Here is an 11342-nt window from a genome sequence, read left to right as displayed (position 1 = left end):
AAATCCTGCAATTTTAGCCTCAGTTTCAGAATCCTGAGCGCATTTAATGTCTTCTGTCTAAACTTTTTCTAGCATAGTCAATAGTCTGGTTGTCTGATTTTTCATCTGATCCTTAGTAGGGAAGGTAGACTTAGCATTATGATCATCAATGGAACTCAAGACTTACAGTTTTGCAAGATTTCCCATTGCAGAACAAGATTCTGAAATTATGTCATTCTTTGGATCCAATGGACTCTGAACAGCTGATATCTCCAACTCTGTAGAGGCAATTTCAATATGACCCATTTTGCCCGGTTCAGCATCCTCTCTAGTAGAACCGGTAAACTCTATTTTCTAATCTTTTGCTGCACCTAAATAACTCAAACTGTGATCTTTTCCTGTTTCTGAAACTAACCCCAACCTTGTAATATTCTTTGACCAACAGTCTTATTCAGTCCTTTCATATTACCTCAATAGAACCCCAATATCAACTTCAGTATGATCATTCAAAAGAGACATAGATCTCAACTTAATGTTTTCACCCGATGCAGAAACAGATCCCAACATTGAGCTTTCAATAGGATCCGATAAACCTGTACAATTTATGACATTTTCCTACATTACCTTAAAGCCCTTTTGACAGATTATTTCCAACTATGGGAGTGAATTTTCAGCACAAACAACCCGATTGTCATCAGTTTCATCCAAATAAGATTTCAAATCCAATTTCCCAACAGAATGACCGGTCAGGTCTAGGGTACCAACTGGAGAACCTAACCGTCCATTCTGTGCAGCAATTCCAATAACAACATATATGTCTAGAATTAAAGTCCTATCACTTCTATATGAAGTACTATCTTTTCCTATTAATTCAGTCCTATCATTTCTATTATGAACGTGTATATCATTACAATATGAATCCATAATAGAACTATTCTCATATAATTCATCAGCATGTGGAAAAGAACTCATACCCGATGATGTATTTGGCATAGAATCAATAGGTGCATCTTTTCCATTTTTTAGAACTTCATCCATGATTTTTGGCTTCTACATCCTATGATTTTTAAGAGACCTACGAGTTCGTCTATCAGACCTAGCCTTGTTGCTTGTCGACGGCCCCTCCAGCACTTTTTTAGGATCATCAGGGAGGACTTGAAGGACGCCCCTTTTCCGAGTAACAACACTGGACGGGCGCGTACTAGTCATTGGAAAGATCAAGCGCAAATTTCCTACTTCAAAGGAGCCGCAAAGGTTGGAATTCTGTAGCAAAAAGGGTGGGCGCAAGCAGCGCGATTGGAAACCAATCGCACCGGAATAAGGGCTTGAATATAATTGCTCAAACAAGGGACGTTTAAGCAATTTTGGAACGGTCTATAGCTACGAAAGCTTCCTCCAGACCGAACACTTGATTCAAACGGCGAGAAAGAAGTTCAATGGAGACCTACCCGCACCTCGTGGTGTGGTTTGATGTCCCGATCGAGGTCCAAACTAGCCTGTAAGCGAAAAGTGAGGAGATGAGGGCGACCGACGCCAATTCGACGACAAGTCTCTGTAGAAGGGGGTTTTGACGAAATACTCTGATCGACGGTAGGATAAGATGACCGCGACCGTTCCTTGCACAACAGAACATGTTCAGAGGGCACACGACAACCGATCGAAGGTGCTAGAGGATGGCGGCCGACTTCCAATGTAGAAGCGCGGTCGCGGAGAGAATCCGTGTCATTTGTGTCGTTCGTGCCGATCGTGTCGATCGTGCCGACAACGATCCAATATTCGATCCAGAAACTATAATCGCGATAACTCGTTATTCCTCATGCCAAATTGAAATTCCTTCGGTCAGATTGTAGGGGAAAAGAGACGCACCTGCTGGAGAAATTTGAGATTATTCCGACGTCGGAAACTCCGGCGGCGTTGATGTGCAGGTCGTGCCCGAAGTGAGAAAAAAAATCTCGAAAGAAAATTTCTTTCTCTAAATACTCATAACCTCATTTTGTATAACTTTATTTAAGGAGTCCTAAAGGGTGAGTTTCAAATAAGTTTGCCAATGAGGAACTCCTATTTAACCATTCAACCTTATAAATATAAATTGATTTGTTTTTAATTAGTTATAATATAGATAATTAATTTTAAGCAAATTAGTGGCCAAATCTTATCCATTTTCATTATTTAAAATGAATCATTAAATTTAATATTATTATGATTGACAAATATAAAATATCCGAATGATGACATAGACTAAATTAACTAAGTCACAAATCACCCTTAATGTAAATTAAGTATAAATTAGAAGATGTTTAAATTATTTTAATTTTGCTATTTTTTAATGAGATCAAAAGTTTTGAGATATTTTAACATAATATTAATTTGCTCATTAATTAAAATTACTTATGCTTAAACATATAAATTAATTACAAAATATCATTATTTTATTTAGGACATATATATCAACGTTAATGCATTCATTGCATATATATTTTTATTTTTATAAGAATAGTAAATATAGCAATAATTAGCAAGATTTCAAAATAATAACCGAGTATATGAATAAACTTAAATAGGCAGTTTTGGGAAAACTGATGCTATTATGTAAAACGGTTCAATGTAGATTTATGAAATGTTCATATTTTGGAAAAATAAAAGCAAATAGTCCATGTATAACTATTTTAAATCATTTAAATAGACCAATATTGAACCTATTATTTTTATTCTAACATACAGATAAAGAGTTCTACCATGGCAAAATTTAAATTTTTTAATTTTTGGTATCCTCTCTTGATCATTTTAATTGTCTCGTTCACTTGTTTCTCTTATAAAGAAATTGATGAAGAAAGAAAAGTAAGCATCTTCCTCAATTTTCCAATCATATAGTTAGTTACATACAATACAAATAATTATTTGAACCTTTTTTAATAATAATATTTTTACCCGTCATGTTAAAAACTAAAAATAAAGATTCAATTGGCAAGTCTTGTCTCATCTTATTCTTAAAAATCCAAGATTAGTGCAAGTCTTTTTCAATACGTGTTTACTCAGTGAAAATTTTATGATGTCGCTAGGTCTACATCGTTTATATGGGAAGCCTCCCCGAAGGAGATTATTTAGCTCGTTCCCACCATACTAGTCTACTCAAATCCCTTGGACACAACAAAATGTATGTAGTTAGTTTATTTTCACATTCATTGTTCTTATTTATAATTCATATCTTTTATTGATTTTGGATAATGGTGTTGTGGTAAAGGGTTTGTCCATGTTTTTTTGGTTACATGTTTTATTATAATTTGAAACGATGGGCTTGTCATAAATTAATGTTCTTTAGGATGATTTGATTAAATTATTTTAACATTCTCTTGTACATATATATTTTTTCAAAATATTATATCATGTTATTATTAATTAAAACAAATACATAATTATGTTCAATTTATATGTTACAGTATGACAGAAAAAATATTGATGAAAAGTTATTCAAGAAGTTTCAATGGCTTTAGTGCTTATCTCAACTCGTATGAAGCCATAAAGTTGAAAGGTAAATTTTATAATTCTGTTTACCCTAAACTTAAAAAGGTCTTTATTTCCTATATATATCATACAAAAAAAAATTCTTTCTTTGTTAAATAAAGTTAGTGTCATGTACGTGTTGATCTTCATAATTGAAACATATCATACTAAATAAAATCTTTCTAAAATTCAAATTAAGACCTCTATACATATATATTATTTTGAACGGACATGTAAATATTAAAAATTTCCAAATATTGCTAAAATTTAATTTTATAATTATGCATTAAAAAAGTTTAAAATTTATTAGTTCCCAAAACATCCATATGGATTTTCCAAATACAAATTATACATGTGGGTGTTTTTGATAAATCAATTGAAGTTTTATATATTTATATATTTATATATATATTTATAGTTTAATTATTCAAAATTATTAATTACAAATCTATTCTAAATATAGACATAGAAGGGATTGTCTCCATTTTTGAAAGGCAGCATCTTAATGTTCAAACGACAAGATCTTGGGACTACATGGGTTTATCTTTAGAGATTCCTCGAAATCCATCAGTCGAGAGTGACATGATAATCGGTCATATTGACAGTGGTATAAATCCTGAAGTAAAGAGTTTATCTGACCACAATTTAAGCAATGTTCCGAACAAATGGAAAGGTGTTTGTGAGGGAGGAAAAAACTTCACTTGCAACAAGTATTTATATTCTTCTCTCTATATAAGATTTTGAAATTCATTATTTTAGGTATCACTTCTTTTTACATTTTCACAAAATTTGTGTATTTTGGACCTTGTGATCCAGGAAACTAATTGGAGCGAGATACTACGATGGACACTCGGCAAGGGACATAAAAGGTCATGGCACCCACACTGCCTCAACCGCAGTCGGAAGGGAAGTGCATAATGCAAACTTTTTTGGCATAGCAAATGGGACTGCAAGAGGAGGTGTCCCATCAGCTAGAATTGCTACTTACAATGTGTGTGGTGAGAAGTATTGTTACGATGATGCTACAATGGCCGCCTTTGATGATGCCATTGCTGACGGTGTTGACATTATCACGATCTCTATGGCTTATCTTTCTCCCGTTAACATTAGTCAAGATGCTATTGCCATTGGTTCCTTTCATGCAATGCAGAAAGGTATTTTAACCGTACAAGGTGCAGGAAATTCAGGTATTAACATCTTAAAATCTGTTGTAAGCAATGCACCATGGTTGTTCACTGTGGCTGCAAGTAGTACCGACCGAAAAATCATAAATAAGTTGATCCTAGGAAATGGGCGTACACTCATTGTAAGTATAAGTCTCTATATAAATTCATTTGAACTATTTTCACATTTTAAATTATTTTATAGTAGTTCTAGACATAACTTACATAACCTTATAATATTTTATAAATCACATTGTTTTCATAAAAAAATGAGATAGAAGCAGGGGAATTTGGAAAATATTGTTTAGTTTAGAAAATGATCCAATAGTTGTCTTGAGAGGTTTCAACAACCCTTGAAAATTAATGATCCAATGTGTAAATGTGGTATATACCGTACTAGACCAATATTCTTACTCTCATATCTAGTTTACACGGTCATCTTAAGGATAGTGAACAGCATTAGTTATATATGCCATGCAAGTTCAAACATTAATTAGGTCATCTGTTCAAATCAACAGGTGGTGTGGCCTCTAAACAATAGATATAGTCAATTAATCATGTGACTTTTGTTTCTTGTTGGACTACTTCTATTGACACTTTAAGTTATTTCTTTTCTTTTTGATGAATTATTCACTCTTTAAGTTGATTCAACACAAATACTAAAAAATTAAATACCACATAAATAAAGTACAAACAAATTTGATAAGAATAACAATTTATTGATTCTTTTAAACATGATATTCAAAAATATTTATGATATATTATCAAAATATTTGTCTGTATATATGATATTGTAAATGTGTGCCATATTTAGTCAAATAGTCAAGCTTAAACCACTCACATATTTCTAATTCAATCTAAACAAATATGTGTACTGCTTTTTAGTGATTGAAATTAGCATGGTTAAAAATATTATATCTCATTAACATAAAAAGTTCCAGCTAAAAAGAAATAATTAGTTTAATTTTTCTCTAATATACGGAAAGTCTCATTAACATAATCGAAAACTTAATTAAGCACAGAGCTAATATGTGATCCATGTTTTTGTTGAGTAGAGCGTTGCATTGAGTCTTTTGACCACAGGAAGACATAACAAGAGATTGGTATATGGAAAAGGAATCACCCGACACTGTAACGAATCAAGTGCAATGTAAAGTCATTTTTATTGTGTCATTTTATTTCTTTCATTGTCGTTATCCATTAATAATTTATGTTCTTTTATTCTTTTTGGTTTTTTTGTCAAATTTGAATTAATCTCAGGCAATGTGTAATTGATTGCGTTGACCCTGATTTAGTGAAGGGAAAGATTGTAGTATGTGATGCTGACGTTGATAAGTCAGATGCAATATTCGCAACTATGACTGCCAATGCGAGTGGAGTTATTCTTCGAAAGAATAGAAGTTCAAATGATTCTAGTTCATTGACCTATTTACCCACTGCAGCTTTAAATGATCCTGATTTTCATTATATTGAATCTTACATCAAGTCTACAAAATTTCCATCAGCACGAATTCTAAAAAGTGAGACTATTCACAGTTATGCTCCAATAGTAGGTTCTTTCTCCTGTAAAGGACCCAATACTATTTTACCAGAAATTTTAAAGGTATGCCCATACAAATTTATATTAATTCTTGTGAAGCATTTTTATACCTTATTGAAATTTTGTTGTTCAAAGTTATTTTGTTCATTGTGGATCCAATAATATATGTTATTCTTGTTCTTATAAGTATATTTTACATACATTATAGCCTGATATAACTGCACCGGGGATAGATATATTGGCCGAATGTCCTATAGACGATGGAAAACTTGTTTCCAATTACGATATTCAAACCGGTACATCCATGGCGTGTCCTCATGTTACAGGCGCAGCTGCTTATGTGAAATCAAAACATCCTAATTGGTCACCTTCAGCTATCAAATCATCTCTCATGACTACTGGTAATTCAATTACTTTTTAAGATAATATATAATTTATTCATGTATCCGTTCTTTGTGTTTGGATGGCTTACATGCAGCTTGGACTATGAATACAAATTATAATGCCGATGCGGAATTTGGATATGGAGCAGGACACATTGACCCAGTGAGAGCCGTACATCCTGGACTTGTGTATGAGACGTTTATAGATGAATATATCAATATGTTTTGCAGTCTAGGTTCAGAAGGAGATAAAATATTGAGAAAGATGTTAGGAAAAAAACATAAATGTTCAAAGGGGAAAAAAACTCTTGTAAAGGATCTCAACTACCCAACAATGACAACATTAGTGCACATTAAATCCTCTTTCACTATCCAGTTCACAAGAATTGTGACAAATGTTGGACATGCAAACTCCACTTATCATGCCCAAGTTAGTACCGGGGATAATACAATCTATGTCAATGTGGAACCAAGTGTTCTCTCGTTTGTTAGACTCAATGAGAGGAAACAATTTATTGTGACAGTTAATGGACAATGGCTCAACCAAGATCATATTTCATGTTCATTAATTTGGTTTGATGGCACTCATAGGGTCAAAAGTCCCATTCTATTGTATCGGTCATCAATACTTAATTAAAGAAAATACCCTTTAAATAAAGAGAAGATATTTTAGTTTTGTATCTTTTAACTAAAATTTAAGAGAATGTTAGTTTTTGTGAATTGTGAAAAGGATAATACTGCTTTATAATAAACCTTTTAATTTGGTTCATATATTTTATTTATATTTATTCATTTTTAAACAATTAATTGAAATTATATCTAGTTTTTCTTTTCTATTTCTTAAATGAAATATGTGTGATAGGTGTAAGGATATTAAAGACTATACCATTAAAGAGCAATCCACTTAATCTATTGGTTTTCATATTCCATCTACTAAGTGTATTTAAAACCTTTACACATTCTAACCTTTTAGTTTCCCTTATTTTTGTATAAATTCATATTCTTGTAATTGTAATAACACACAGAAATACATTCTTACAGCTTACTTATCTTTCCTAACTTGGTATCAGAGCCATTATTCGGTTTTAACAAACCTCTGTATCCATGGCCTCTTCTTCATCTTCTTCCGCTTCAACCACTCATCTCTTCCACAATCTCACATCCATTAAACTCGATCACAAAAACTTTATTATTTGGAAATCTCAAATCTTACCTACCCTTAAATGTTATGGTCTCTATCCATTTGTTACTGGAACTAATTCTGCCCCTAAAGCTTTTCTCCAAGTCGATGCTGCTGACGGATCTAGTGTCCTCACTCCAAATCATGCTTTTACCATCTGGGAGGAGCAAGATCAGAGAATCCTTTCATGGCTTCTCTCCACCCTTTCAGAATCCATCCTAGCCCAAGTGGTTGGTGAATCATGCACTACATCTAAAGCCCTTTGGTCTGCTTTAGAACGCACATTCGCCTCTCAATCTGAAGCTCGTCTAATGCAGCTTCATCTTCAACTTCAGACGGTAAAGAAGGGCTCACTCCCGATGGCCGAATATTTACAGAAAATAAAATCAATCATCGATAGTCTCGCTGGTGCTGAGCAAAACATATCTCAACAAGATTTCATCCTTTATGCTTTGGGAGGACTCGGTCCTGAATACGAATCTCTCACTGTAGCGGTAACCACTCGCACTGACCCCATCGCCATCGAAGACCTCCAAGGAATGTTTCTTACACATGAGATTCGTCTTGAATCACTCCACTCTAACTCTCCAACTACTAATCTTGCATTTGGATCGAGAGGGATTGCAAAACCATCCCACTTCCAACGACCACGACGTTCGGTCTCCTCTCCGAGTGATTATAGTTCAGAAAATGAAACTGTCAATAGATTGAGCTCCCAGAATTCTAATGGATATCAAATAAATGGGCCTTCAAGTTCATCTAAAATTTCACACTCCGATCGGGCTTCTACTATCGGGTTAGGGGGTCCTTCTACTAATGTGCCTTCTATTTTGGGTCGTGGGCCTCGTGGGCCCAATAAAAATAAAATACAATGTCAATTGTGTGGTCGTTTTGGTCATGCGGCTAATGTTTGTCGATCGGGTCTGTTTTGTAATATTTGCAAGTTTACAAGTCATTCGATTGAAACTTGCCGACGTCGTCAGAATAAAAATTCAACGACACACTCTACTATGATGGCTACACCTTCTTCTGTTTATGACTCGGATTGGTATCCCGACTATGGTGCTACTGACCATCTCACGACGAACCTTGACAATCTTAGCATCTCAACTCTATATAATGGTACATAAACTATTAAAATGGGAGACGATAACCCTCTTCCTATTTCTAATATTGGGCAATCATTCATTCCATGTTCCAATAAAACATTCATCTACGTAATATATCGCATGTCCCATTAATAACCAAAAATCTTCTAAGAGTTTCCAAATTTTCTACCGATAATAATATCTTTTTTGAATTTCATCCAAATTATTGTATTGTCAAGGATCAGGTCACGAAGAGGGAACTCCTTCGCGGCACACTTAAAAATGGGCTATATCGCCTAAACTCAATCGTCAACCCTCCGCCCACTCATCAAGCTCTTATTGGAACTCGTTCATCTGCCAACTCTTGGCATCATCGTCTTGGACACCCTTCATTATCAACATCAACTTTTATTATGCCTTCTTTTCATTTACCTATTATTGCAACAATAAATTATGTTTTTGTGAATCTTGTCAATATGGAAAAGCACACAAAATTCCTTTTCTTATTTCTCAATCTCGTTGTAAGTCTCCATTAGAATTAATACATTCTGACGTTTAGGGTCCTGCTCCTCTTTTCTCTACTAACGGTTTTCGATATTTTGTCCATTTTATCGATGACTACAGCCGCTTTACTTGGCTATATCCTATCTATAGAAAATTTGATGTCTTGCCAACTTTTATTAAATTTAAGACACTTGTTAAAAATCAATTCAACACATCTATCAAAACTCTACAATCTGATTGGGGAGGCGAATATAGAAGTCTGAAATCTTATCTTGAAACTCATGGCATCCAACATCGTCTATCATGCCCTCATATAAGTGAACAAAATGGTGTTGCTGAACGCAAGATTCGCCACCTTACAGAAATGAGCCTCACCTTCTTACTCATGCTTCTATGCCCCTATCTTATTGGGATGATGCGTTTCTGACAAGTACGTATCTCATTAGTCGTCTTCCTTCAAATTGTAAGCCTCGTCAACCCCCCTTTGAAATTCTTTTTAATCGTCCTCCTAATTATCTATTCCTTAAAACTTTTGGATGTTCTTGCTTTCCGCTCACACGATCATATAACTCTCACAAAATTGATTTTCGAACTCTAAAATGTATTTTTCTTGGCTATAATCCAAATCACAAAGGCTATCGTTGTCTACACATTCTTTCTGGCAGAATATATATCTCTCGTCACGTCACTTTTGATGAACAAACATTTCCATTTAAAAGTACATTATCAAAATCTACCAATCTTTCTACATCAGCAGTCTCTCCAATATCGCACTTTCCTTTTCTGCCACGTTCATCACCACCAATCTCCCCAATTTTAACATCACAAATCCCTATAGTACCATCTTCTCCAACATCCGAACACTCATCATCATCATCAAACTCCAACCATCCATCTTCACCAATCAACTCACCAACATCAAACTCCTATCAACCATCATCATCAACCAACTCATCTTCAATCAACCCTCCTACTCCCACACGTGGACTTACCACCATTATACATGCTCCTGAATGTTCCTCTCATCATATGATCACACGTGCCAAAACTCGTGCCCTTCACAATTCTAACATTGCCACCATCTCCACCTCTCCACCTACATGTTTCTCTACCGCCAATAAAGATACTCAATGGCGTTCTGCCATGGAAAATGAGTTTAATGCTCTAATTCAAAACAATACGTGGTCTCTTGTTCCTCGATCCTCGCAGAATATCGTGGGTTGCAAATGGGTTTTCAAAATCAAACAAAGAGTCGATGGTTCCATTGAACGTCATAAGGCTCGTTTAGTTGCAAAGGGATTTCATCAACAAGAAGGCATTGACTATCTTGAAACATTCAGTCCAGTTGTCAAACATACTACCATCCGAACCATCCTCTCACTTGTCGTCACTCGGCAATGACCTATTCATCAACTCGATGTTAGTAATGCCTTTCTACATGGAACTCTACACAAGGAAGTTTTTATGTCTCAACCGCCTGGATTCACTCATCCTAATTATCCTAATCATGTGTGCAAACTTCACAAAGCACTCTATGGACTCAAACAAGCTCCCCGTGAATGGTATACTACCTTAAAATCTTCTCTTCTTTCCATTGGTTTTCATGAATCCAAAAATGATTCTTCTTTATTCATGTACCACTCTCTACAAATTACATCGTTATTTCTTGTCTACGTGGATGATATTATATTCACTAGTAACTCTTCCTCTCACATCTCCTCAATCATCTCTCAACTTAACCACATTTTCCCTCTTAAAGATTTAGGTCCACTACACTATTTTCATGGGATTGAAGCTCATCGATCTATCTCCAGCATTTTTCTCTCTCAATCAAAATATATCAATGACATTCTTATCTGAGCCAATATGAGTGACTCAAAACTTCTTAATACTCCAATCTCTTCTGGATCATCTTTATCTCGCCATGATGGTGATACTCTTCCTGAACCATTTTTGTATCGCAACATTGTTGGTGCTCTCCAATATTTGACGCATACTCGACCT

General features: G+C 34.6%; 2 protein-coding genes across 2 annotated transcripts; both read left to right on the top strand.

The window, feature by feature from the left end:
* The first annotated feature begins 1652 nt into the window (after window positions 1–1652).
* LOC124923928 (subtilisin-like protease SBT4.6) lies at window positions 1653–7474 on the top strand. The gene is made up of 8 exons (XM_047463933.1): window positions 1653–1785; window positions 3944–4190; window positions 4297–4786; window positions 5699–5793; window positions 5904–6246; window positions 6392–6584; window positions 6662–6764; window positions 7429–7474. Exons 1-8 carry the CDS (start codon window positions 1653–1655, stop codon window positions 7472–7474), a joined length of 1650 nt encoding a protein of 549 aa, XP_047319889.1.
* A 2893-nt stretch (window positions 7475–10367) lies between these two features.
* LOC124923918 (uncharacterized mitochondrial protein AtMg00820-like) lies at window positions 10368–10739 on the top strand. The gene has a single exon (XM_047463922.1). It carries the CDS (start codon window positions 10368–10370, stop codon window positions 10737–10739), a length of 372 nt encoding a protein of 123 aa, XP_047319878.1.
* Window positions 10740–11342: the final 603 nt, after the last annotated feature.

Source organism: Impatiens glandulifera, chromosome 1 (genome assembly GCF_907164915.1).
Source record: "Impatiens glandulifera chromosome 1, dImpGla2.1, whole genome shotgun sequence".
NCBI lineage: Eukaryota > Viridiplantae > Streptophyta > Magnoliopsida > Ericales > Balsaminaceae > Impatiens > Impatiens glandulifera.
This window is presented reverse-complemented; position numbering and strand designations above follow the sequence as displayed.

What these genes read in the sequence shown, in the direction of transcription:
- LOC124923918 (XM_047463922.1), top strand. Translation starts at nt 10,368, where the DNA reads ATGATCACACGTGCCAAAACTCGTGCCCTTCACAATTCTAACATTGCC.
- LOC124923928 (XM_047463933.1), top strand. Translation starts at nt 1,653, where the DNA reads ATGGCGGCCGACTTCCAATGTAGAAGCGCGGTCGCGGAGAGAATCCGT. An exon ending in AAAAACTTCACTTGCAACAA is followed by an intron (nt 4,191 to 4,296) that starts GTATTTATATTC and finishes CTTGTGATCCAG; the next exon opens with GAAACTAATTGGAGCGAGAT. An exon ending in GAAATGGGCGTACACTCATT is followed by an intron (nt 4,787 to 5,698) that starts GTAAGTATAAGT and finishes TTTGTTGAGTAG; the next exon opens with AGCGTTGCATTGAGTCTTTT.